At 45.2% G+C, this 27,493-nt stretch overlaps 1 protein-coding gene across 1 annotated transcript in view; it reads right to left on the bottom strand.

Annotated features, from left to right (window-relative positions):
• Positions 1 to 27,493, bottom strand: part of LOC120018691 (serine/Arginine-related protein 53-like) — a 170,527-nt gene that overhangs the window by 18,161 nt on the left and 124,873 nt on the right. The window contains exon 7 of the mRNA XM_038961893.1: positions 9,914 to 9,975. Within this exon, the coding sequence (XP_038817821.1) occupies positions 9,970 to 9,975 (6 nt within the window). The 3' untranslated portion in view covers positions 9,914 to 9,969. The remainder of the gene's footprint in view (positions 1 to 9,913; positions 9,976 to 27,493) is intronic.

Consider the following 27,493-nt stretch of genomic DNA (forward strand, 5'->3'; position numbering starts at 1 on the left):
AGTCACATAACTTGCATGGACTCACTCTGTGTGCAATAATAGTGTTTAACAGGATTTTTGAATGACTATCACATCTCTGTACCCCACACATACAATTATCTGTAAGGTCCCTCAGTCGAGCAGTGAATTTCAAACACAGATTCAACCACAAAGACCGGGGAGGTTTTCCAATGCCTCTCAAAGAAGGGTATCTATTGGTAAATGGGTCAAAATTTAAAAAAAGCAGATATTGAATATCCCTTTGAGCATGGTGAAGTTATTAATTATACTTTGGATAGTGTATCAATACACCCAGTCACTACAAAGATACAGGTGTCGTTCCTAACTCAGTTGCCGGAGAGGAAGGAAACCGATCAGGGATTACGGCATGGTGACTTTAAAACAGTTGCAGAGTTTAATGGCTGTGATAGGAGAAAACTGAGGATGGATCAACAACATTGTAGTTACTCCACAATACTAACCGAAATGACAAGGTTTGCAACAAGTCACTAAAGTAAAACTGCAAAAAATGTGGCAAAGATATTAACTTTTTGTCCTGAATACAAAGCGTTATGTTTCGGGCAATTCCAACACAACATATCACTGGGTACAACTCTTCATATTTTCAAGCATGGTCGTGGCTGCATCATTTCAATTTTTTTCCCTTTTCCTTTTTTATGTTATGGTATGCTTGTAATCGGCAAGCACTAGGGAGTATTTTAGGATAAAAATAAACAAATTAGAGCTAAGCAATCAAAATCCTAGAGGAAAACCTGGTTCAGTCTGCTTTCCAACAGACACTGGGAGACAAATTCACCTTTCAGCAGGACAAGTGCCTAAAACACAAGGCCAAATATACACTGGAGTTGGTTACCAAGACGACGTTGAATGTTCCTGAGTGGCCTAGTTAACAGTTTTGACATAAATCGGCTTGGAAAACTATGGCAAGACTTGAAAATGGCTGTCTAGCAACGATCAACAACCAACTTGACAGAGCTTGAATAATAAAAAAATAAATAATGTGCAAATATTGTACGTTCCAGGTGTGCAAAGCTCTTAGAGACTGACCCAGAAAGACTCACCACTGTAATCGCTGCCAAAGGTGATTCTAACATGCATTTACTCAGGGGTGTGAATACTTATGTAAATGAGATATTTCTGTATTTCATTTTCAATAAATTTTGCTAACATTTCTAAAAACATGTTTTCACTTTGTCATTATGGGGTATTGTGTGTAGATGGGTGAAAAAAAAATCTATTTAATCCATTTTGAATTCCGGCTGAAACACAACAAAATGTGGAATATGTCAATTGGTATGAATACTTTCTGAAGGCACACAGTCAGATGAAACCTCATTCAGATCACAATCAAGGGCATTCTTAGGTTTAATATATATCTACTTTTTTACCTTTAATTTTATGAAGACCTTAATTACAAGGGTGACCTAGCCAATTATTCAAATTCTTATGAAATATAATGGACTTGTATACTTTTACTGGGCAGCAATCAATATCAATGACAATCTGTTTATTGTTATAAACATATTATTATATGAATTAGATTAATTTAATTGAGATGATTTCACTTTCAATGTCTGAATAATAGCAACAATGAGGAATACATTTCTAAAACAGTGACAAACCCGGTATCAACATCAATATGTTTTCCTGTGGTTTTGGTGACATTCTGAAGGTACAGTACATCACTCCATAGACAGAGGGGTAATGGATAAGGGTGACCCGTAAAACGATTAGTGATCAACACGGGTGAAAGGGTTCTGTCAATCATCTGTCCACTTGACCTGTGGTGTGCACAGCAGAGGCACGCGCGCAATATCTGCACAATGTGGGCTAATAGGCTACTACAGGTGTTGGCGGGCTGCTTCATTTTTTTAATTCACAGGGCAAGTTAATAAACATTTCGGTAGATACCCCTCCATGCACTGACGTTTGGTTTGGTCTGGTCGCGTCCCCTGGTGTCCCATAGCGAGAGAGCCGAGCAGTGGCATCCCATTATCCGACAACAACAGGGGTCGACCCGGGGTTATTAGAATTTGCCACGCAGCTCCACTTCTCCCCTGAACCGCAGAGGGAGGGATGGAGAGGGGGGGTCCTCACTTAATCACCCGCCATGACTTTTCAAAGAGGGGGGGGGAGAAAAAAAATCTACTTTAAATTTGCGGTGATGAAAAATCAATAAAGCTGTAATTGCTTGGCTTATCGCCATGCGCGGGAACAAATTGGGAGAAGGCTGGCGCCCGCGCACATTTGGCTGCAGCAGCGCGGGAGTTTTTGGGGTTCACTGGGCCAACTGAGGGAAAAGGTCTCGCGTGATAATTAAATCTTCTCACACTGATTTTCTGCCAAATTTATTTCCCCAGGGTCCATAACTCTGATTCACTGCTTACAAGCCAGGCATAACTAATCATTTCAATGCGGGGTAGCCTAACAGCAAACCTGAATGGGGAGAGGGGGGAAGAAAAGAAAGAAGGACATTGACTCGACTGGTGGACACCAATTCAACTCCAAATCTAACATAATTTAGGAGAAAAGAATATCGCTGGAGTAAGTAGGCTAATAGACGACGACATTGTAAAGTAGTTTGTTTCTGTAATGCCAGCATTTAAAACATGTACATCTACTGTAGCCTATAAATGCGTAATTTATTGGCCTCTCTCCAAATAAGGCAGTATTTATTCACCTTTTTAATCAAAGAAACAAATATAAGTCATAAAACCGGTTAACTGTCAGTGCAATATTCCTCAACATGTTCAAGACATTATTGTATTGACAGTGAACATAATAACACAACAAATAAGTTGATCCATCGCAGAGCACTGCCACTAAACGACAAGTGATGAGTCCACCCCAGGATCGATAGCAGGTCAATACAAACCAGATTTTCTTAGATCAAAATCACTGTGAATGATATTCTGTCAGAGCGCACAATAGAAATACAGTCAGCTTTCTCAGAGCATCCAGGAGATACCCTCGATATATATGAAAATAAATCCACAGTGGATAGACTACAGTAGCAAAATGGAATTAGGCCTAATGACAAGTGCAATGACAATGCGTTGACGTTATTCACCGTGTCTCATCATCAGCGTATCTCCCATATTAGACTTCATGCAGGGTGATAATCGACACATGAACACCGATGTTTACCAGGTGCTGAATATCTCTGCTTGTCCTTCAAGTGCTGTGGCAGGATCCTCCTGCCCGCCTGGTAATTAAAACATTTAAAGCAGCACGAGTCCCGCGCTCCCGGGGTGTGATACCGGGGTCAGACGCCTGTAGATTCTAATTTGCGCGTCATTTGTATTCATGACAGGGTGCGTGCTAAATATTTAACAGCAGTCAGGTAGGAGTTTGTATTGTTAGGCTTTCGAGGTCAAATAATTTAATTTGCAGGCAGATTATATTAAAGCGTCCAATGTCCAATCCCCCCTCTCACTTCCATTTTTTTTTTATTACCACCAAAGATACAAATTGAGGCACATAAAGATTGGGAGAGCTTGTTATCCGCAGCCTATTTATTAATTTTAATTAGAATACGGAGCCCATCATTTATTGTAAGGCATGATAGCACATGTGAATGGTAGACTAGGGAACAAATCGGGGTATTACACATTATTAAATGGGGCATAATCACACTGGCTGACTTCAACAAAATATTAATTAAAACATTGCAAGTGAATGCAGATAGATAGGCCTACTACCAGAGACACAGACAAGGCTAACCCCTAATCAGCACTCTAATTACAGCTATGCTTTGAACATGAAATGTATGCCAGTTTCTCCATATGGGTACTTGTTCTCCTCTATAGGAGAACGGGAAAAGAAAAGGCATCTCTTGGTTTGTCCATTTTCTCTCCCACTCCCTCCCTTGCTACTTTGCTTTTTTTCCTGTTCTACTCAGCAAGGCCAGAGATGAAGTCCAGACATTTTCCTCTTTAGGATGGGGCTGGTGATTGACAACAGAGCTAGTTAAATGGTGATGAGGTGTTAATGGCTGCAGGGTCAGGGAGAGATGGTGAATATTTAATCACCATCTAATTCCAGAACACAGCCACACACAGACAGGTACACACCCCAACCCGTGACCCATCCTACAAACAGCATAATTAAAGAAACAGTTATTTTGTTTAAATGCGAAAAGAGCAAGCCCGTAGTATATATTCCTCCTAATGATATGGGTTAAAAAGCTATTACATGTCTCATTAAATATATGATCTTCCAATCTGCCAGCGGTTTGGGGTGATGGGGACAGAGAGAGGTGCATATGACTTAAATACCTAAATACCATCAGCATAGGCGCAGGAATACTACAACCCTTTACAACATCATGTAGTCGTACACAAGATTCAGATGCACCAACGACAACGAGGATGATGACAGCCTTCTGGGTGTATTGGCTTTGAAGTGGCATGGCTGTGTGTGGAAATGGCTGAGGTTATTAAGCATTTGACATGCATTTCCATATTGACTGCATGATGGTAGAGCCTCTGCCACCGGCTCCTCTGAACAACCATACACGTGAAAAGGGGAATTAACAGTCTTAATGAGCCCGGGTTTGATCTCTCTGCCACATAATGCACGCTACACCTGATTCATTTGCACCTTTTCATATCAGGAGGGCTAGTGGTGTGGAACCACTCATTCATTCACTCACTCACTCACTCACTCACTCACTCACTCACTCACTCACTCACTCACTCACTCACTCACTCACTCACTCACTCACTCACTCACTCATTCACTCACTCATTACCTCACTCATTACCTCACTCACCTCACTCTCTCCCTCTCTCAAACATGCATCAACTTTTTGGAGTGTGTGAGCACTGGGTTGAGGACCACAGCCATTACATCTGAGCATAGAGGAACCTTCTACACCTGGGGCCACAGACAGCCACTGACAGAGTCAGTCTTGCCCTCACACCACATTGGCCTGAACCCTGGTGTTAGTGTGTGGCATCACACTCCTCAGCTAAAACAACAGTCAGGCCAGCAATACATACAGCAGACATACATAGTGGTTCTCTCTTCCCAAGTTACATTTTCCAACTCTAGTATTTTCCCTTCGACAGACGAAAAAGTAACAGCCCTTTCAAGTTGAGAATACTTTGTTAAATTATGACCATGGGGCCAAGTATAGATCCGGATGCACTCTTGATAAAACCCACTTTGCTCAGGGGCAGCCAGTGTGTAATAATATAATAATAGTGTGCATATCACAGCTTCCACATGAATCGAGAACGGCTTCGATTAGTACCACTACCGTCGGACTTGTAAATCTATTTGTGAAGTGGAGTGTAGGTGGCTGTTCTCGTCTTCTCGTCCTCCCTCTCTCGTTTGGTTTCATTTTGTTCTTCTTAGCGGTTCAAGCGGTAACTTTCTTGTCGGGGCTGATCTGTAGGAGCCCCTGCGGGAGTGCATGGGAGACCCCGGTGACCCAGCGTTTAATAAGCATCGGGCCCACCTCCTCTGTTTAGTGGCCCATTGAGAAGCGGGGCTGGGTGCCAGTAGACCGTGTAACGCCAGCTCACTGTCTTCGAGGTCAGAGCCAAAGCAGCTGTTGGGTCGACGAGGGCGCTTTGATGAGACACTTTGCACCCAACTATTTCGGTCCACTCTCCCAAAGAGGACCAGGAATAAAAAACCAAGCCTCGCAGCCTTATGCAGGCACAGCGCGTTACTTAATAAAACAGGAACAGTTTGAGAGAGGAATAAAGTGGCTTTGAGCTGGGGGGGGGTCAATTGATTCCAAAAAAGGCGAGATTACAGCGTGAACTCTGCTTAAGAAACCTACTTGACTGGGAGCTCGGCACCGTAGCCCGGAGCCACACACTTACTCAACACTTTGCCAATGTCTCCACTGAGAGAAAGAGAGAGGGAAGGGGGAGAGAGAGAGCGAGAAGGGGAGGGGGAGAGAGGGAGGAGAGGGCCGAAGCAGCAAGAGAAATGAAAAATAGAACGAGAGAATGACAGACCAAAAAATGAGGGCGAAACAAAGAGCGATTTAATTTATGTCCTCGCTGCCAACGGAGGAAAGACCAGAGTAGGTTTGCAGGGCTAATTAATTTCTGATGGCCGGGCTTTCATTTGGCTAAAAGGTCACCAAACTTTAAAGGTCATGCACAGTTTCCCACTGTGTGTGTGTGTGTGTGTGTGTGTGTGTGTGTGCGTTACTGTTACCGAACCCCTTGAATTACTCTCAAGAAGGGATGTGGAGCAGTACATAACCAAGTAAAGACACTGGTAACATGTCATGTACCACAACTCGACAATAATGACACTGAACACCTTCAGCAATCTGGAAGTTTTCAGTATGTGTGTGTGGTGTAATGCTATGAAATGCCTTGTTTCTCAAAGACATGGTAGAGGTAGATACGTGCGAAATGTAATGAATTCAATGCTAGCTACGTCCGCACACACATACACACACTTACACGGACGGAAGCACAAACACGCACAAAGCCATCCCCACCTGCACCCTGACGACCCTGACATTTTCTCATTCATTTCAGGCCAATACCAGGACGTCACTGACTGAATTTCATTATCCCATCTGAAGCCTTTTAATACCGCTAGCACTTTCTGTAGCTCCATAAGCAAATGGCTCCTGACTTTATTTGAAAATGTCTGTCGAAATGCTGTCTGCTTTCCAAATGGCACCATATTCACTATGTCAGCGGTTTTCAAACTTTTTTGGGCCGGGGACCTCTTGTGATAGCAAATTCATCAGGGGCCCTCTTATAATCAGAATACGACTTGAGTGAGACAAAAATAGCATACAATGCATGGCCAGACGAATCAAGTCTCGGGCACTGGGAAGGAACATTTTAAAGGTCTGCCTCTTCGCATCGGAGAGAAAATGTTGCATTTTTCAAGCAAATTTCCTGTAATTTTGTACATTATGTTATGGGGCAGAGAGATTTTCCTACAACTCTGTGAGAAAACGTCGTAGTTTTAAATCTTAAATTACAGTGCATTTATGTACAGTATAATACAAAATAAATAAAACATGAAAAGTTGAAATGTCTTGAGTCAATAAGTATTTCAGTCCTTTGTATGGCGAGCCTAAATAAGATCAGGAAACCGTTCAAGGTATTGATTGATTGAATTTATTGGACCATTTTTCAAATCCATACATAAGGGCTCTCCAGCTAGTGACGCCTCCACATTCAATTTAAGAAATCATCAAGGATAACACAATAAAGCTTAACAGCTTATTTCCATTGGGGTCCTTTTGAAGAAGGAAAGGGGGAATACAACAAGGTTAGGCGGCAATTGTAATGACAACAGACAACGACAGACACAATTTTTGTTTGTTTCACAGCAACCGATAATGTTCCTAATAAACAACTATGGACAGGTACATCTTCCTTGTCTCACATACCCTTAATATATAAACAATCAATCCCTAATATACACACAAGACAATCACATTATATTAAACAACAGGCACCAAAAAGGCAGACCATATGCTATCCTGGGCATTTCCCTCTCCGCCACCTACTTTAACCTTACTACTCACTTTTGAGACATGTTACTATTTAGCAATTTTTTCAGTGAGAACTTGAAACTACCTATGGAGGTTATACGTTTCAAATTCTTTAGAAGATTATTCCAAAGAATGGCAGCAGAGTATACAAATGTTTGTTACCCCCATACCACTTATAAATCTAAGTTTAATCTAAGTCCCTCCTTCTAGTTGAATAGTTGTGGTTATCCCTTACTAAGTTAAAGTAGTTACATAAGTATCTGGGGACCATACTGTGGACAATCTTATGTACAAGACACAATTTTATCTGAGCGACTCTTTCGTCCACTTTAAGCCATCTAAGCCTTTCAAAGTGGGAATAGTCAAGATGCGTAAGTGCTGGAAGTTTAAGAATAATCCAGACTAATTTGTTCTGAGATGTCTGCAATTGATTTTTTAATATCTTGAGGGCACTATTGTACCAAGAAGAGCATGCATAGTCGAAGTGGCACTGAACAAGAGACCCTGCCAATGTCCCCATTGCATTCTATACCAGATATTTGGAGGTTCTAGCCAGGAACCTAATTTTATGGTTCACTTTGGCGATAACATTTTGCGCCATGCTGTCCCCTGTCAGATGGTTATCTAGCACACATCCAAGATACTTAGTAGTTGCAGCAAAATAATGTTATGTCACCTACTACCACCTTAAAATCTGGGGATTTCCTCAGTTTCACTTTGGACCCGAACAAGATGGACTCTGTTTTTCCAAGGTGAAGTTCCAGCTTTTTGTCATATAGCCATTTACTGACATTCAGATGTTCAGCACTGAGGGCTTTCTCAACCACATTTTTGTCTTTGTGGGAAACCAACAGTGCAGAATCATCTGCATATAGGAAAAGGTCACATGTACAGGCAGAATTCACATAATTTATATACAATATAAGTAAAAGTGGACCCAGCACAATCCCTTGGGGTACCCCGCAGTTCAAGATTTTGGGTTTAGACAGGGTCCCGTCCACATCCACCATCTGTTTTCTTCCTTGCAGGTAAGAGCTGACCCATTTTACTGCTAAGTTGTTAAAGCCCATAGCTCTTAGTTTGATTAACAGAATCTCACGATCCACTGTATCGAACACCTTTTGGAGAACTAACATAACCATACCACAGAATTTCCCTCCGTCTACTTCCTTTCTTATGCGGTCTGTCAGATATAGTAGGCAGGTGTCAGTGGAATGGGATTTCCTGAAGCCAGATTGGAGCTCATAGAATAGGTTATGCAAGGAAATATAACTGGCAATCTGCTTGAACATAGGTTTGAGAACACAGGATTGAGACATGCCGATAGTTTCCATGATCTAACTTATTCCCTTTATTCCCTTAAATAGACAGATTCACAATGTGAGTTACACAGGGGGTGATAAATACCGCAGCATCCTTTAGAAATCTGGCAGAAATGTTAAGGTCAGATGCTTTGGAATGGTCAAGCTCTTTCAGCCTCTCATGGTGAAACCGCTCAGGGTGTGATTTTAAAACAGTGACATTACTGAGTACCACGCTCCATATTTTCAAGCATAGTGGTGGCTGCATCATGTTATGAGTAGCCTTGTAATCGTTAAGGACTGGGGAGTTTTTCAGGATACAAAATAAACGGAATGGAGTTAAGCACAAGTAAAATCCTAGAGGAAAACCTGGTTCAGTCTGCTTTCCTCCAGACACTGGGAGATTAATTCCCCTTTCAACAGGACAATAACCTAAAACACAAGGCCAAATCTACATTGGAGTTGCTTACCAAGAAGACAGTGAATGTTCCTAAGTGGCTGAGTTACAGTTTCAACTTACATCTGCATGAAAATATATGGAAAGACCAGAAAATGGAAAATGAAAATAAATGAGAAAATAATAAACGGGCAAATGTTGCACAATCCAGGTGTGGAAAGCTCTTAGAGACTTACCCAGAAGGACTCACAGCTGTAATCACTGCCAAGGGTGATTCTAAACATGTACTGACTCAACGGGTAGAATACTTATCTAATCAAGATATTAGTGTTTAATTTTTCATGGTTTTACTTTTTTTATTACAGATTTTATAATTTTTCATTCACTTTGACATTACAGTGTAGATTTTGTGTAGATCGTTGACCAAAAAGTGACAATTAAATACATTTTAATCCCACAACAAAATGTGGAAAAAGGTTTGGGAACACTTTCTGAAGGCACTGTAAGTCACGTCTAAAGAAGTTTGACAATTGCTCGCTGGTCTGTCTGTGTGCCGGTCCATCCGCCTGTCTACCTGCCATTCCATCCATCACCACCACTCAGCTGCAGACCACCAGTATGTATTGATGTTACACAAAGCATTATGGGTACTGTAGTACATCATGCTACACAGTCCACCTATAGTACCACCTCCACTACTAAATTGATGACATGGACCACGCTCACCTTCATCTTCTTGGCCTCCTCGTCCTTCCTCTTCTTGGCTTTCAGTACCTCATCTGTTATGGCTGGAAAGGAGAGAGATACCCTCATGAGCAGAGCAAATAGCACATTTCTTTATCGAACAACATAACCAGCACACGTCGCTGAGCAGTGTATCTATATCAAGGAGGAGTGTTCTCTCCATTGTTCCCTAACCCGATAAACCCCTAAACACGATAACCTCTCTCACTTTTAATATAGAGACCTAGCTAGCTTAGTCTTACATTGAATAACCCACCTCTCTCTAAGTTGAATATCTTACTCTTGAATTTAATAACTGAACTCGGGCCTTAGATTTAATTGCTTATCGTTCCTCTTAAACCTATTAACCTATCGCCCCGATCTGGTTTCTTACTGTCTCGGGGGCCACCCAGGCCTTGCTTTTACCCTGTGCGTTATCCCAATGAATTGTTCTCTCAGAGCAGTAATAGGAAATCAGCTCAGAAACAGCGACTGGCCGTAGCGTAAGAGATAAATCAGATCTGGGGGGCCTCTTGGTTTGCTAGTATATTGAATCTAAATTGCAGCCCCCACGCCCCTCCGGCCCCCTTGTGTGGCGCTCCATGCACACCATCCATCTTGTAGGCTGATAATGGAGCCGGCCCAATTCCACCTGATGTTTGCAGTATTACATTTTAGTACGCTAACGAGCTGCGGCTAATCCAGCCAGAGGAGAGGAGGAGGACGGGATCGGATGCAGCAGCCAGGGCCTTCATGGCTTTTTTGGGGGGTATTATTCTCTCTCTCTGTCGCTCTCTCTCCGTTCCTCGATGATGATTTGAATGAAACATAGACCCGGCGTCACTACATAGCTCTTTGGGCCCCGAGGCCCCTCGAGCTGCAATTACACATATAATCACAATTGTATTTCAACAGAGCCCGCAATTCTCATCCCCTTCTCTCTTCTCCTCGGCCCTTCCAGCCGAGACGGAATGAAGCGTAAATGAAGTGAAAGACTTCTGCCGTCCGCAACACTTTGTTTTATTATGAACTAATTTAATCAAAGTCCCCGTCACGGAATTGCCAGGAAGGCAACGATGAACTGGAGTCCCTAATAGACAAAGAAATATACCTCCAATAATGATCCCTATACGCCCTACAGATATTCCCCATATATCTATTTATATGGCGTATATCTGGCCGTGTGTATGCTGTTGTTTACGACTGTACATTACCAGTGTGTTGGATATATAACAGTGGCGAGGTAAGGATGTACTAAGGTTGTATTAATGTTTTTCCAGTAGCTCTCCTTATTGATGTAATTAAATAGGATCTGGCTCCGTTGTGAGGACCGACTTTCATTGTTTGTGGGGGCCGGATCCCCTGGAGGCAGCGCGGAGATGAGAGATGGATAAACAGTTTGATTTTGTGCTATCGCCCCGAGCAGTATACTGGAGAGATGGAGGAAGAGGGAGAGCGAGAGAGAAGAGAGGGAGGGAGGGAGGAAGGGAGGGCGGGGGAGAGAGAGAGAGAAACAGGGAGAGAGTGTGTAAAGCAGAAGGATAAGAGAACCAAGTAAAGGGCTGGAGGGGGGAGACAGACAAACAAGCAGAAACAGAAAATAAATCACTCTTCACTGTCTCACTTCTTTCAGTCTTTTTTTCACTTCACTTCTCTGTCTCACTTACCCTCCTGTCTGTCTCACTCAGGGGCTGGTGGTGATGGAAGGGAGGTGGTCACTTGGAAGGATTAGGTAAGTTAGCAGCCATTTCAAGCTAAGTCATAGTGCTAAAGAGGCAGAACGTCGGCCACATCAGACTGTGGCTGTTGAGTTAAGTAGCCGATGTACGAGTGTGACGGCCGTTTTGTTTACGGCAATTACTAAACAACGACGGCAGACGAGGAGTCACAGGGAGAACTTGTGGCCTGCATCACGCGAGCGCGAACACACACACACACACACACACACACACACACACACACACACACACACACACACACACACACACACACACACACACACACACACACACACCTAAACAAACCCCTAGTCCATCCATACGCAGTCACACAAAGACCTGTTCGCTCTACTTCCACATACTGTATGCACTCACAAACAAACACGGTACACCCACATTCATTTCATATTAGTTTGTGTTCTCCTCTCCCCTTCTCTCTGTCCTCTTTTCTCGGATTTTGGAAAAGTTTAAACTCATTAAGTGTAATGTTATTGGAGAGTCAATTTTACACCGCTCACTCATCAACTATAGCAATAAAACCCAGTGGCTCGTCGGAGACGCTAATGCTTTGGAAACAAATGATGTGCTGCAACAGAATCGTAATTAATTTACAGTCCATATTGATAGCCCTGCCATACGCGAGCACTATCTTTTCTCATCTCTGCTAACATCTTCATTATTGGGGGAAATCGCCTGAGTGAAGAAGGAACCGAGTCAACATCGCTGATGAATTGCCTGAGAAAGATGCGGCGGCCCACTCAAATGTTGTGCCTCGGCATATCAATTTCTCTTAAGCATTTAATTATGGCGAACAATAAACAGCGTTGGATATGACTTTTTTTTTTTTTACGGTGTAGTAAGCAGAGGAAGTGGATTCTAGGTATTCAAATCAGTCTGTTCTTATTCTGGTTTACCTGCGAGGAAGACACCGTTACCTTGAATACCTTCAAACACCTGTGTTATTTGACACAGGCATAAAAAGACACACTGTGTGTGTGAGGGAGAAAGATGTATGTGTACGCATGTATTAGAGAGAGACACACAGGAAAATAAGTTTTGTGTGTGTGTGTGTGTGTGTGTGTGTGAGGTTGGAGGTTACCGTTATTAAGAGTAAATGAGACGGTTACTCGCTGGCAGAGAAAATCTTCCTTAGAGCAGGGCTCAGAGGCATAGCCCCCCCACACACTCCTACTCAAACGGTCTACAAAAACACCCAACTCTAGCCCTCTTACCCCAGCATCCTCACCCCTCTACCTATCCTCTTCAATCACATCCCTCCTTCCCTGAGCACCAGCGCTCTCGCTTTCTTTCTCTCTCCCCTTCAGCCCCAGGCCTCCCAATCAAACCAAACAAAGCTCATCCTGCTCCTCTGTGATTAATTACTCAGGCCTGAATATCAAAATCAAACACCCCCGTGTGAAGAGAAGGGGCTCCGCTTTAGAGCGCCGCGCCCACCGAAGGCAGACAGACAGGGGGACGGGAGGGTGGGCTACGCCTCCCCTGCATGCCTGTGTGCCTCACACACACACACCTCTATCCCCTCCAGCCCCCAACCCCTTAGAGAAGTCCAGTCCAACCCTTTCCCCCCTCACACCCCGCTAGGTCTCCTCTACATTTCCCTCTCGTTTGTAAGTTCACTGGTCCATCAGGCGCCCGGAAGCAGGGGTTTTACTACTACTAGGGTTGCATCCTAAATGGTATCCTATTCCCTAAGTAGTGCACCACTTTTGACCAGGGCCCCAAAGTAGTGCACTAAAGAGAGAATAGGGTGCCTTTTAGGATGCAACCTACTACTATTACTACTGCTGGTAGTATTAGTGGTGGTGGTGGAGGTAGTGGTAAGGAGGGGGAGAGGGAAGGAATTTTAGACTGATCTACACTGACTAACTAATCAGATGGGAACACCATCCATCGCTTTTACCTCATCTCCACAGAAGGCTTATTTTCCAGTAAACCGAAGTGCAGGTAGAAAGGGAGAGAGAGAGAGGGAGGAAAAGAGAAATGGAGAGATGAGGAAAAAGTCTCCCCCCGCAAGGAGCTGAGCTCGCTCCCTTTCCCTCTTGATCACAGTGACGATTTCCCCCCACCCCCAACAGGGCTCTATAAACCCCCTCTAACACCCCATTCACATCACATACATCACCCGAGCACCTACAGCTAGGCTACATGACACGGCGTGTGTCCCAAATGGCACCCTATTCCCTATGTAGTGCACTACTTTTGACCAGGGCCCATAACCACAACCTTTTGACCAGGACCCATTACCAGGGCTCTTGTAAAAAAAAAAAAGGAAAAAAGTAGTGCACTACATAGGGAGTAGGGTGCCATTTGGGATGCAGCCCACAGATAAGTTAATGAGAGAAGGGACTGGAGGAAATCAACGCAAACAATGGAGTGGTTGGAGGGAATAGATAGAGGAGTGGATGGAGCGAGGGAGTAGCTTGGAGGAAGAGCTCATTTGCAAACTACAGACGACACTGGAAGAACCCCTAGGAAATGCAAACAGAACTTCTGGTCTACTCACACAGCTCAATAAGTCCTGCGGAACAACACAGAATAATAGTATCAAAACCAAAATGGGGAAACAGTGGGATACAAAAGGATAGAAAAGCAGAGAGAAGCAACTGATCTGACTGTGAAATAGAAAAACAAGTCAGCTTCTGCGTATTACCCACTCCTCAACATGTTATGGATGTGTGGGTAGGGGTGTGTGTGTGTTAGTGACGCGCGGGTCAGCTATTTGTTCCCCCGCAATTACTAATAACCCATCCGCATTCGGCTAATAAAGGCCCGCACCCGACCCTAACCTGAAAATATAGAAAATGCTCTGTAGAGAGAAAAATATATATTTTTTAAGCCTTATTTAGATAGGCCTGTTTTTCTGATTATAATTTCCAACATTTTAGTAGGCTATTTCTTGGTCAACTTGTCTTTAATTAGAAACATGCAGTTTATTTTCTGTCATTACTTGCTACCCTAGAACACTAATCAAATTCATTCCACGGTGTGTCTGGGTTTTTTAGCTCCTCCCTTTTACTTGATTGATGAATTAAGGTCACTAATTAGTTAGGAACTCCCCACACCTGGTTGTCTAGGTCAAAAACAAAAACCAGCAGACACTCCATGGAATGAGTTTGACACCCCTGCCCTAAAAGACGAAACAAACCCTTGCTCACCAGAAAATATGTCATAAATCGATCGAATTAAATCTTCAATCTAGTTGACATCGGTAAAGTTTGTTCTTTAACCTCTGCTTCTCACTCGCAACAAATGTGTTTAGGGACCGGGGAGAAAATGTAATAACCCCACCAAAAAATGTGAAAGATTTTCTGTGCAAAATCAGTTTGACCGTTTTAAGGGAATTGAAAGCTGTGAAAACGACTCAACATGTTTCTGATGAGATTTCAGTTTGTCTTGGATGCATAGCTTATTTCATATGGTTGAAATACTATCAGCTTTTATGACGCTGATAAAGATAGCACCTTTACAGACGGTCCCTAACCGCACATTCATTCTCTCAAGATGCTGAAATAAATAAATCATATTTCTCCACTCCTCTTGAGTCAAAATGTACATTTGTTGTTTCATTTGACTGCAACAACTTCTTAATTCTGTCGGAGTTAAAATTATGTAAGACTTTGTGAGAAGTTATAGGTCTACAGTCGGTGTCCAGATTTCAGTTACTATTCCATTTAACCCATCTGTAGGCCGTCATTGCAAATAAGAATTTGTTCTTAACTGACTTGCCTAGTTAAATAAAGGTTCAATAAAAAAATATATATATCAGGACAGTTCCCTTGACGTGCCATATTTGAAGTCCCCGTTTTGTGACTGTCGAATTTGTATAGCGTCTCACGATCATCACACATAACATCTTTCCCAATCATTAGGCTACTGTTCAGGCCCTTCCTTCTCTTTACTTTCACAGCTTTTCTCTTTTTGAATTAAACTGTCCTTTTTGCCTCATGGATCGAAGTTAACTTTTTCTGCTCAAAAGCATTTGGCAATTGGCGTGTATTTGACGTACGTACACTTGGCCCTAAAGCTTAGGCTTATGCACTAACACCAGATAAAAATGATGAAAGAAAAACCTCATTGTAGCCTATAGATCTGAATTGCACAACAATTCTACATTTATGGATTTTATAATGCATTGTTATTGCTTAATTCAACCCGCCCGCCACTCACCCGCCCTTCATCCACACAATATTTCATGACCCCAAACCCGCCCGCCCAGTGGTTATAACCGCGAGAACTGCGGGTTATGAGTCAATCCGCGCATCCCTAGTGTGTGTGTCGATGTCTGTGTGTGTGATTGTCTGTGTGTGTGTGCATACTGTATGTGAATTTGTGCATGTGTGTTCGTGGGTGCATATGTGTGTATGGAGAGGAGGGGGGTTCCTGTTATCCACCCGCCAATCAAAGGGAATCTGAATGTCAGGAGGAGAGGACGCATGATAAATCAACCTTATGCCCAACGACAAACATAATATTAGCAGCAGCACCGCGCGATTGGAAAAATGTCCCTTTGAATCAGGAATGCACTTTACAGTGAGCCACAGCCAGGCAACCTGCACAGTGCAGACACACATACGTATACACACAGGCACGTATACAAACACACACATGCTCACACACACACATGCTCACACGCACACACACATGCTCACATGCACACACATGCACACACACACGCACACACACACACACACGCACACGCACACACACACACACACACACACACACACACACACACACACACACACACACACACACACACACACCCATCCATTCATTCATTCATTCATTCATTCGTCCACAGGCCAGGAGACGAGAGAGATGGATTTAAGTGAAAAGGATGAAGGGATAAAATGATCAGCCATTAAATGAAATGCAACCCCCGTGGCCTCTATAGGCTTCCTTTAGCACTAGAATGCAGATCGTGTCACAGTTAGGAATAATGAGGGCAAGAGGTGAAGCATTTCTCACCAGGGCACTGCCACTATCTGCCACTAGGTGGCACAGGATACTGTGTGCCATAGTAACAGACGAGAATGCCAGAGGCCGCTGTGTGTGTGTGTGTGTGTGTGTGTGTGTGTGTGTGTACGTGCGGCGGGGCTTAAGTGCATGTAGTCCTATTAAAACCAGTCCGTGTACACCTTGTAAGGCATAATTCTGAACAGGGAAATCAGGCCGGTGCATTAATTTAATTGAACAGTTGAACAATAGGTGGGTGGAAAAGCTTTCAGAGAAACGTGGTAAAAACACAAGTTAAAATGGACAATAACATACAAGGTCCCTTTGACTGAAACAGTTACTTCATGTTTTCGACAGTAAATAGAAAGTACGAACAAAAACCTGGGGGATGTATTATTAGTACACAGTGTGGCAAAACGTTTTGCAACAGAACACGTTTTGCACTAGAAACACAAGGAGTTTTTATAGGGACAAATTCAGGGAGGTCCCTCCATGTTACGTCCCATTTGATTCTGTTTGGTTCCCAGTGAATACACCCCTGAAAAGGGAGGGCAGACACCGAACCAACCACACGGCCTGCCATCCAGCCGTGGCCTCCGATCTACTATCAAGAGAATGTAATGACGGCCCATGAAATATTAACAAACAAAACAATTAGAACGAGATATCTTACCAATTCAATCAATTATTCATTGACAATCGTCTCCCTTCTCAGAGGCTGCTTTATTCCCCGTGTTTCCTGCTATATTCTTAGAAAAGCTTCAATTACGAGGATACACACTGGTTCTGTCCCATCCTGATGATGGATCACCCTAGTGCACAACAGCAGCGCCATACATAGAGAATAGGGTGCCTTTGGGCCCCTGCTCAAAAGTTGTGGACTACGTAGGGAATAGGGTGGCATTTGGGACGCAGCCTGACTGTCAGACTACGGGAGGGGAAGAGGCACAATCAGAGAAATTACACTCGTCTCACTGAGGAGGCTCGTAATAAAACCAGAGTTCTTCAGGCTGATGAGAAATCCAATTAATTGAAAACAATTTGCGGTGATGAGGAAGAGCCGTTTGTTCCCTTTCTTTTCAATCTCGATTTTCAACAGATGCCAATCAAGCTGAGAGTGGGAGGGGGGTTGGGTGATATGAGGGGTGCGTAGAAGCACGTGTTCACCCCTTTCGGAATCAGACAACACATTTCCCCCCCCCCAAAAAACGCTTTTTACGCATTTCCGTCAGAGGGAGAGAAGAAACAAACTGTCTCTCGGCTCAGAATGTGAGACTACAGATGATTTTCTCATTAATAATCAGAATGAATCATGAGGTTTAAGGTCGACAGCTTGGTAGAGACGGTAGCGACTAGTTTTCACTTTCCACATCCACATGAGACATCTTAGGCTCTGCCTGCTTTGTCCGATTGGACTATGCTGCTGTTTTGTCTATGGGCTGTGGTGAGCCTGGATTGGAGGCTGTTGGAGCTGCTCTGTGCCCAGAGAGGAGGTGAGGATCCTGGGGTGGTAGAGGCCCCGTCCTGGGCCACAGCAGGCCTTCACCCACCCAGCTACACCATGGACCTCCACTGACCCTCCTAGGTCCCGGGAGCACCCAGCAGCCTAGGCACACGTGACCCCCATGCATGGGTTACTGAGGCGGGGGTTCGAGTCTACTATCCTGGGGCCAGAACATTGCACAGCAGGGATAGGGGGTTCACTTCACATGGTCACAGGGGTGTTCAAAGTGTGTGAGAGAAGATTGTGTGTGTGTGTGGTTCAGGTCAGAGAAGCACAGCAGGCCCACAACCTTCCTCTCCACAACCAAAGAGCAAAGATTTCCCATAATTCCACAGTTTCACTGCTGCCCTTTTGGATAAAACACCTTCAGTCAGAGAAAGGACTTATGGGAAAGGCATGGAGGGCCACAGGCCTCTCACGGTCAGGTTGGAGTCAGGGTGAGATGACCTTGTGGACCGTAAATAGCCCTGAGGTGTCAAACACAAACACTTACTACTGAATAGCCAACCAGAGTTCACTCCCACTAGGCCAAACAGGGCACATAGAAGTGCCTTGCTGAACACAAGGTCCTCAAAGGGCTTTATGAAGAAAAGCCATAACGCAGATATCACAGAGTGAAATATTCACGAGGACTGGGGCACTGGATGACACCTCTCCACCTCCATTCCTCACCAGGTCTTTTTTATCACTCTCCTCTGCCATTGTCTTCCTCCCTTGGCGTATTTCTCTCTCTCTCTCTCTCTCTCTCTCTCTCTCTCTCTCCCACTCCTCCCTCATCCGTCTCTACCCCCTTCCATTTCCCCCATGCTGCGCGCGCCCCCTCCCTCCCTCCCTCCCCCTCCTGTGGCAGGAGTCTGCCTCTTTGAACTGGTCCACTGCTGGGATTTAGGAGGAGGGAAGGACGGGAGAGGGGGGGCACACAATGCATGTCCAACATGCTGTGTTTATATTTAAGTATGGGGTGTTAATAAGTGCGCTTGTGTATTTCCGCAAAGAATATGTGTCTGTGTGTGTGTGTGTGTGTGCGTTGGTGTGTGTGTGTGTGTGTGTGTGTGTGTGTGTGTGTGTGTGTGTGTGTGTGTGTGTGTGTGTGTGTGTGTGTGTGTGTGTGTGTGTGTGTGTGTGTGTGTGTGTGGTAGAATACACGCGCGTGTGTGTGTATGGATATCATTGTGCACATGGGTGGGAAAGGGTGTGTGTGCATGCATGTGCACGGTGTGTGGTAGGTGGGGAGTATACGAGTGTGTAGTAGGGTGTGTGTTCCTGAGTCGGTGTGTGGTGAGAGTGCTGATGTGATGAATGGAGAATAATAGGCTGGGTATCCGCGCTGAAAGACGGCGCAGGATCTCATTGTGACTGAGTGGGCGAGAAGACGGAGACTCGCGGCTTGAGCCGGACCCCCGCACATGAAACGCAAACTCGGGGCGCTAATCGGCCGGCCGACACAAGGCGAATCAGGAGGGCGGCCACTTAGAAGGAGAAAAGAGGGAGACCCGGACCCTGTGTAGTCTCAATAGGACTCAGCAAGACTGTTGATATCAGATAACAAACATGGAGGACAAAGGAGGTGGAGACTTGGTGGTCCTCTGGGCCTGTGTGTGTGTGTGTGTGTGTGTGTGTGTGTGTGTGTGTGTGTGTGTGTGTGTGTGTGTGTGTGTGTGTGTGTGTGTGTGTGTGTGTGTGTGTGTGTGTGTGTGTGTGTGTGTGTGTGTGTGGTTGTGTGTGTGTGTGTGTTTCTCCAAAGCCCTCTGGAGAAGGAGAGAGACGAGGATGGACGTGGCCCCTGGACTACAAATGGCAAGGACACCACGCTCCACTGAACACTACAGGCTAACACAGAGAAGAGAGCAGAGAGACAGAATATCTAAAACACATCGTTAGAAGATCTTTCTAACGAGAGAGATGTGTTCTGCCTCGCGGTTTCAGGTACCGCTATTACGTATGTTCTTAAGAGCGAAACAATAAGAGAGAAAGAATGAGAGAGCAGGGCAGAGAGGAAAAAAAGGGAAAGAGAGTGAATGAGAGAGAGAGACAGGCAGAGAGAGGAACGGCAGAGAGAGAGAGAGAGAGAGAGAGAGAGAGAGAGAGGGGTAGAAATGTGCCAAACGAGGCCCCCTCTAAGGCACCCGAGCAGACCCCCTTCTCTCTCCCCTTTCTCATCTCTTAATGCTTATTTTCATCACTTTGCTTAAAATATTGATAATCAATTAGGCCCACGTCTGTTTTGCTACAGGATCTGTGTCACGGTCTATCACACTGTCAGAGCCAATTCGCCGCTCATTCAAAGTTCATTTTTTCCTTGGCCGGTCTCTGCCTTTGGAGGAGTCATTAACCGGGGAACATAGCCCGAGGTGCAATCACCTATTCTCTTTCATTACAGGGGAGATGGAGAAGGTGAGAGAGATTATTGGAACTTTGGAATGATCACAAAGCTTCGGAGTCGCCTGTCAGATCCCCCCTACGTGTAATTCATCTGGCCCCTCCTGCTCCCCCTCTCGCCTCACCCCCCTTGGCCCCCTTATCCTCCCCCCTTTCCCCCGTGCCAGGGGTTTGGTCGTAGACATTATTCATGAACATCTGCAGCGCGCTGAATATTCCCGGCTGCCTCTGCCATGATGAAAAGGGAGCTGCCCCTTTGACTTTAAAAGTAACATGCCGGCGAAAATATTACGGCCAAGCATTTTCAGAATTTTATGGATGGGAGGATGACATAGGTGTAAGGAGGAGCGAGGTACAATACGATACAAAGGGAGAAAAAGGAACATATCTTATATTGGAGTGTTTCTATTATGGTTACAAAAAAGAAAGTGCACCAAACGGAAAATCTACAATGTCATAATTAGGGCAGTAAGCATGTTCTGTAACCATGTTGGTTCTCTGTAGCCAACCCAGCCCAGGGATGTGTTCATTAGGCACCAAACAGAAGAAACCAGACTGAAACAGGGAGGTAACAACCTGCACCTGTCCAATAAGCGATGCTACTTTTCGTGTACCGTTGCAAAACACTTTCCGTTGCGTGCCCTAATGAACACGACCCAGGCTGATCCAAGGCCTGTCCGTGCAGCAGGCAGACTTATGCTGTTCTCAGGTACAGCTCCCCTGGGGGTCTCCACACATGAAAGACCAGCCAGACATATAGACAGACAGACGGACGGACAGGGAGGAGAGCATTCTTCCTCCTCTCACACCAGGGGAGGAACAGCTGGACGGAAACCAAGTCTCCCATCCCACTGTGTTGTTTATGCTCACTATAACCCTCTGAGAGACTCAACAGTGAAACTCCTTGGAGAGCACCGTGTGGTTTCAAAAGACCTCACTGAGGTAGTGACATAACGTCATAGCTGGCCAACTATGAGGAGTACATCAGTCCGGTTTTCGAACATGCCATTCATTTCACAACACGCAAAAGGTTTTAAGTATTCATTTGTGCGTGCGGCCCCGGCAATTTGGCCGGCTGCATTTCGGCATGCAATGTGCACCCGTCTCGTCTTGCTGCTCCTCAGCAGTGCAGTATCGGGTGTAACGTGATGTAGGTTAGACCCTAGGTCTGTTTTCACACCGTGTAACAGGCACAATGTGAGAGCGCGGGTCTGAGCCTTCGCCATCATTACAGCAGCAACCAGCCTTGTTTTGCAGCTCGTTAAAAAGCACCCGCTGATTTTCGACATGTTCGCCAAACATGAGAACGATCTGATCAAATGTACACAACTTTAGCACTAATCTAATTTGAGGGGGGGGGGCTGCTGCAAACCACGGACGGGCCTTTAAATGGATCCATCTGGGTTAACTTCTAACCCTCTCCTCCTTCTGAGCAACAAATGGCTGGGAGTAAAGAAAGAATAAACACAGCGCAACAAACAAAACAAAAAATTGGGGAAAGGTGCTTTTTTCAACCACACTCAAAGGGATAGTCAGTGGGGTTTGACACGGACTGAAATGGGTGCTTTTTGCCTCAGCTCTTGCTTATTGCAAATGGCAGACCCAGTTTACTCTGGCAGTTAGAGGCAAAATGAGGCTTGACAGCTTTGTCAGGGAATTTGAGTGGTTCAGTGGCAGGGCAGGAATCGGGATGATTCTACATCTTTCATCTCCAAATCGCGGCCGTACGCTCACCATGCCTCCTCTGCAAGAAAAATAAAAACACACACACCCCTGCCTGACATTTTTTGGGGATGACAGACAATTTTCTAACCCTCGTCAAAAGACAAAAAAAAAATCACAAAAAAATCTTTTTTTTATTTTTTATAAAAGAAATATGCCGACCAGAAGTTTGGATGCTCCGGACGGACGCAGAACAAACATGTCAAGAGATGTTAGCACTCTCTCTGAAAACTAGACATATAAACAACAATAACAACTCTGTCTCTCTCTCCTGCTCTCCCTCTCTCTCTGACTCTGACTTTCTCTCTTGGCCGGTGCTGTATAAGAGCTGATGCCATCCCACTCAGGATCACAGTGTTTGAGGCTGTTTCTTTCCAGTCCCTGGTAGGTTCATTTAAAGACTATGTCTAAGACTGCAGCTCTATTAGCATGACCCTTCTCCGCCACCTCTGAACACTGCCTCTCCCAACAGAGAGTTTCCCACCACAGGCTGAGGGCCAACCTACAGGAGTCATTCCACTACCAGACGCCCCACCGGCCCACTGCTCAGACCCCACCGCTGGGCAGTGGGAGCCAGGCACCAGCTTCTCCATCTTTTCCTGACTCCCACGTGCCTCTAGGAAAGGCCGGTGGAGAGAGCTGGAGCGTTAGGAAGATTGAAAGAAAAGGTTGGGATACAAGATGGGATAGAAGGAGGAGGCCTCGCCACTGAGGTATTGTAGTTACACTCAGAGCCTTAACTCCTTCTGATCTGCCATATCCGCCATATCCGCTCAGTCGCATTTTCAATTTAGTGGATTTGTTCCTCTGTCTCTCCCGAGCGAGGCGGATGAGGTATGAAATGAATCTTTATCCACTTTTTGTGACGCTACCTCCAAACGCACAATGTGTGTCGGTAATTAGCCGCAATGCTTCGTTCCAGAGCTCCGGCAGGCTCCTCCGTGTGCCAACTTTTCGCCTTTTGTTCTCGCTGCAGAATGCCGCCCACTCCGGCCCCGCCGTCTCTGTGCTTTCCTGCTCCACACCCACACAGGGCGTTACACGATTCCCTCCAAATGTGCTTCGCTTTAGAAACCCATTACTTAGCCCCTGTGGTTTTGTTCGACACAATTAAAAGAACACCCCTTCATTTTATTTGGTGGAGCAGCCTCGGGTTCCTTGGCCTTGGCTGGCGCAGCTAGCATGAGCCGTGGCCGGCACAGCCCATCTAATTCGCAGGTTTTTTGTTTGCATATAGGCTTAGTTTGGCTTTCCATTTGAAACTACTCAACACTCTGTCTCGTCTTATTGCCGCGGCCTGATCCAGTTCAGCTAGTAACTTTCAATCAAGATCAATCAAGGCAGATGCCAGCGCAGAAGTATCCTAACAAGGTTAAAAGGCTACTACATATATAATAACATACATACAGAATACCGTTTTTTGGATTCACTGTCAGATTGACGGTAAACAATTACAGTGCAAACGTTCTGTTACACATAGAAACAACATTCATGTCACTAAAATAGAACAGAAGGGAAGACAAGACAAACAAACCAGCGACTATCCCCACTTTGTACCTGCTATGGAGAACCCCACAGCCAGTCTACAACTCGACCTCAGTAAATGGTGCAACCCTGTGCCAGTCATATAGGGCGCGGCCATTTCATAGGCTCACAGCTGATTGAGAGTGTCGGGAGAGGAAGGGTCAGCACCGACACCAGCATTTCGCCCCTGAACTCTGACCCTGAGCATAAGAGAGAGGGCTGGTAATGTGAATGACAGGTCTGGAGACTAGTGGGGAGTAGGCCAGGGCAGGGTGGACAGCTGGCCTGCAATTCACGCTGAGACAATGACTCTGTAAACTACAGGCACCACTCAGACACTCCTCCTTCTCCCTCCTCACCTTGTTCTAAGCCCTCTGTTTCTAATTGAGTGGTTTGGAGTCTCTTCCCCGCTTACATTAGCTCTGGAGCGCGATATGGAAACTTTTTGGACGTGTGTGTGGGGAGGGGGAGGACGTGTGTGTGTTGTGTGTAGTGTGTGTGCGTGGCTGAATGTGCCTGGCTGGATGTGAGTGGGGGCTGTGTGAAAATTGTAGCGTGTAATTGCTGTGCGTACTCAGAGGGTCACACTGTTTCAGAGGGATTCTGGGAGAAGGGAGTGGTTACAGAGGCTAAGTCCCGAACGGCACCCTATTCCCAAAGGGCTCTGGTTAAAAAGTAGGGAATGGGGTGCCATTTGGGATGTAGACAGAGCGAGAGGAAGGAGACATTCCGATTTAACTCGCCTCATTCTGTGTGACTTCTCTTGTTTAACATAGCCGACATGGGCAGGCGTCATGTTTTTAACACCCGAGTAAAAGAACACGTACCTTACATTGTGATTTTGAGAGCTCAGTTGATCGAAGCATGATGCTTGCAACACTTGATTTCCAGGTGGGCTACATACATTGTATTTGTTAACGTTGGATTCAAGCACCTAAGCCTATAATATATAAATTATCATATGTTAAAAAAAAATTCTTTTTAAATGAAACCTAAGCAACATTTTCTTACTAGTAATGCCTTCATACATTTCTAATAACTTGAAACATCCGGTAAACTTGTGCTGAGCTAACATTTAGGACTAACCTGCTAACGCTGTACCTCAGTCCCCATTTCACCTGGTAAAGCGCATGTAGCTCATACAGATGCCACAGACACCGGCTCTGCCCTGTGACGCACTCGTTAAAGAGTTACCAGTAGCACTCAGTGCGCACACTCATTTGCCTACACTGTGTTTAATAGCCACAATTATCAAGGAATCCTGTGTTTCATTTTCAGCTGACTTGTTGAATTGTCTGTAATTGCTTTATGAAATTGAGTTTTGACTCGCTGTAATTGTGAGGTAATAGCACTTTAGTGATAATGAGAATGTTAGATATGACCGACTGTGCATATTAATCATTCCAGAAAATGTCAATCCGGCCCGCCTGCTAAAGGGCTTCCGTTTAATCAACTTAATTTATAAAACAACCAACTCATAAAGCAATTACAGGTCTATATATTCATCGAATGAATAATGCATTATGGACAGAATTGTTTATGCTGAAATTATTGTAGTTGCTTTTGTTAATCATCATTGGGAAACTGCACCGATGTTAGATTTGATATAATCAGTGAAGTGGGTGGCAGAGTCGAGCAGAAGTTTTGGGTGAACCATCGTTTCCTTCGTTTAAGTCCTGAGGCTCAGGTCCACCATCTGCACCCCACTCCCTACGTCCAAAATATACACACACACACAGCCCTGCTCTGAATATCCTCTGCAGAACGGCTAGCCCGTATTGATCCCCTTTTAAGCTCCTGAATAATACATTCCAGCCCCCCCAAAAAAGCCCAAACTGGGGTGCAAAACTGGCTTAAACCACACTAATTACATCAGCGCTGAAAGGAAATCATTGATCAACAGCATTATGGGAAATTAAACTGCCCCCCCCAAAACTGGATCAAAGTGAATGAAGTGGCTTAACGGGATCTCAGGGGGGCTCTGCCGGGATGGCGGTGGGATTAACACCCCTGGACGGGCGCTAACGCTAACACACTCACCAGATCTGTATGAATATACAGTACACACACACACACACCAGGGGCCCGGGTTGTGGCAGGTGTGTGTAGCAGGTTGTTATTTATTAGGACAATCACAAACAGATAGGTGCCTTAAACCTCTGAGTGACAGATCAATGGAGGGGGCAGAGATAGTCTTATACACCTTTCAACCCGAGACGCTTTTCCTGCCAACTTGAGCATCCCGCCAACTTTTTGCAGACTTCTTTACATATAAAAGGTATTGCCGGTGACAAAGCCTATACTTTTAATTCTCCAACAGACCGTGTCATGATTGTGCTAAAGTTCTACCTACGACTTAGTATGAAATGTAGCCGTAATGACGAGGAGGCATTGGCACACAATACGCTCTTTAGCTCTGGATGGTTCCTAGGCAGCGCCCGTTGCTATTATCCTGGCATTTCTCAACTTTGTGAGGCATGTCACTTCACCCATCTCTTCGGCCAACCACGGGCACTGTTCTCGTAACCACAACTGGACGGATCCATAAAAAAATGACTGTGGGAATAAATAAACTCAGAAAAAAAAGAAACGTCCCTAATTCGTAAAAATCCAAATAACTTCACAGATCTTCATTGTAAAGGGTTTAAACACTGTTTCCCATGTTTGTTCAATGAACCATAAACAATTAATGAACATGCACCCGTGGAACGGTCGTTAAGACACTAACAGCTTTCAGACGGTAGGCAATTAAGGTCACAGTTATGAAAACTTAGGACACTAAAGAGGCCTTTCTACTGACTCTGAAAAACACCAAAAGAAAGATGCCCAGGGTCCCTGCTCATCTGCGTGAACGTGGCTTAGTCATGCTGCAAGGAGGCATGAGGACTGCAGATGTGGCCAGGGCAATATATTGCAATGTCCGTACTGTGAGATGCCTAAGACAGCGCTACAGGGAGACAGGACGGACAGCTGATCGCCCTCGCAGTGGCAGACCACGTGTAACAACACCTGCACAGGATCGGTACATCCGAACATCACACCTGCGGGACAGGTACAGGACGGCAACAACAACTGCCCGAGTTACACTAGGAACGCACAATCCCTCCATCAGTGCTCAGACTGTCCGCAATAGGCTGAGAGAGGCTGGACTGAGGGCTTGTAGGCTTGTTGTAAGGCAGGTCCTCACCAGACATCACCGGCAACAACGTCGCCTATATGCACAAACCCACCATCGCTGGACCAGACAGGACTGGCAAAAAGTGTTCTTCAATGACGAGTCGCGGTTTTGTCTCACCAGGGGTGATGGTCGGATTCGCGTTTATCGTCAAAGGAATGAGCGTTACACCGAGGCCTGTACTCTGGAGCGGGATCGATTTGGAGGTGGAGGGTCTGTCATGGTCTGGGGCGGTGAGTCACAGCCTCAGCAGACTGAGCTTGTTGTCATTGCAGGCAATGTATCCTCCTCCCTCATGTGGTACCCTTCCTGCAGGCTCATCCTGACATGACCCTCCAGCATAAAAATGCCACCAGCCATACTGCTCGTTCTGTGCGTGATTTCCTGCAAGACAGGAATGTCAGTGTTCTGCTATGGCCAGCAAAGAGCCCGGATCTCAATCCCATTGAGCACGTCTGGGACCTGTTGGATCGGAGGGTGAGGGCTAGGGCCATTCCCCCCAGAAATGTCCGGGAACTTGCAGGTGCCTTGGTGGAAGTGGGGTAACATCTCACAGCAAGTACTGGCAAATCTGGTGCAGTCCA

The sequence above is a fragment of the Salvelinus namaycush genome, chromosome 23 (genome assembly GCF_016432855.1).
Source record: "Salvelinus namaycush isolate Seneca chromosome 23, SaNama_1.0, whole genome shotgun sequence".
Lineage (NCBI taxonomy): Eukaryota > Metazoa > Chordata > Actinopteri > Salmoniformes > Salmonidae > Salvelinus > Salvelinus namaycush.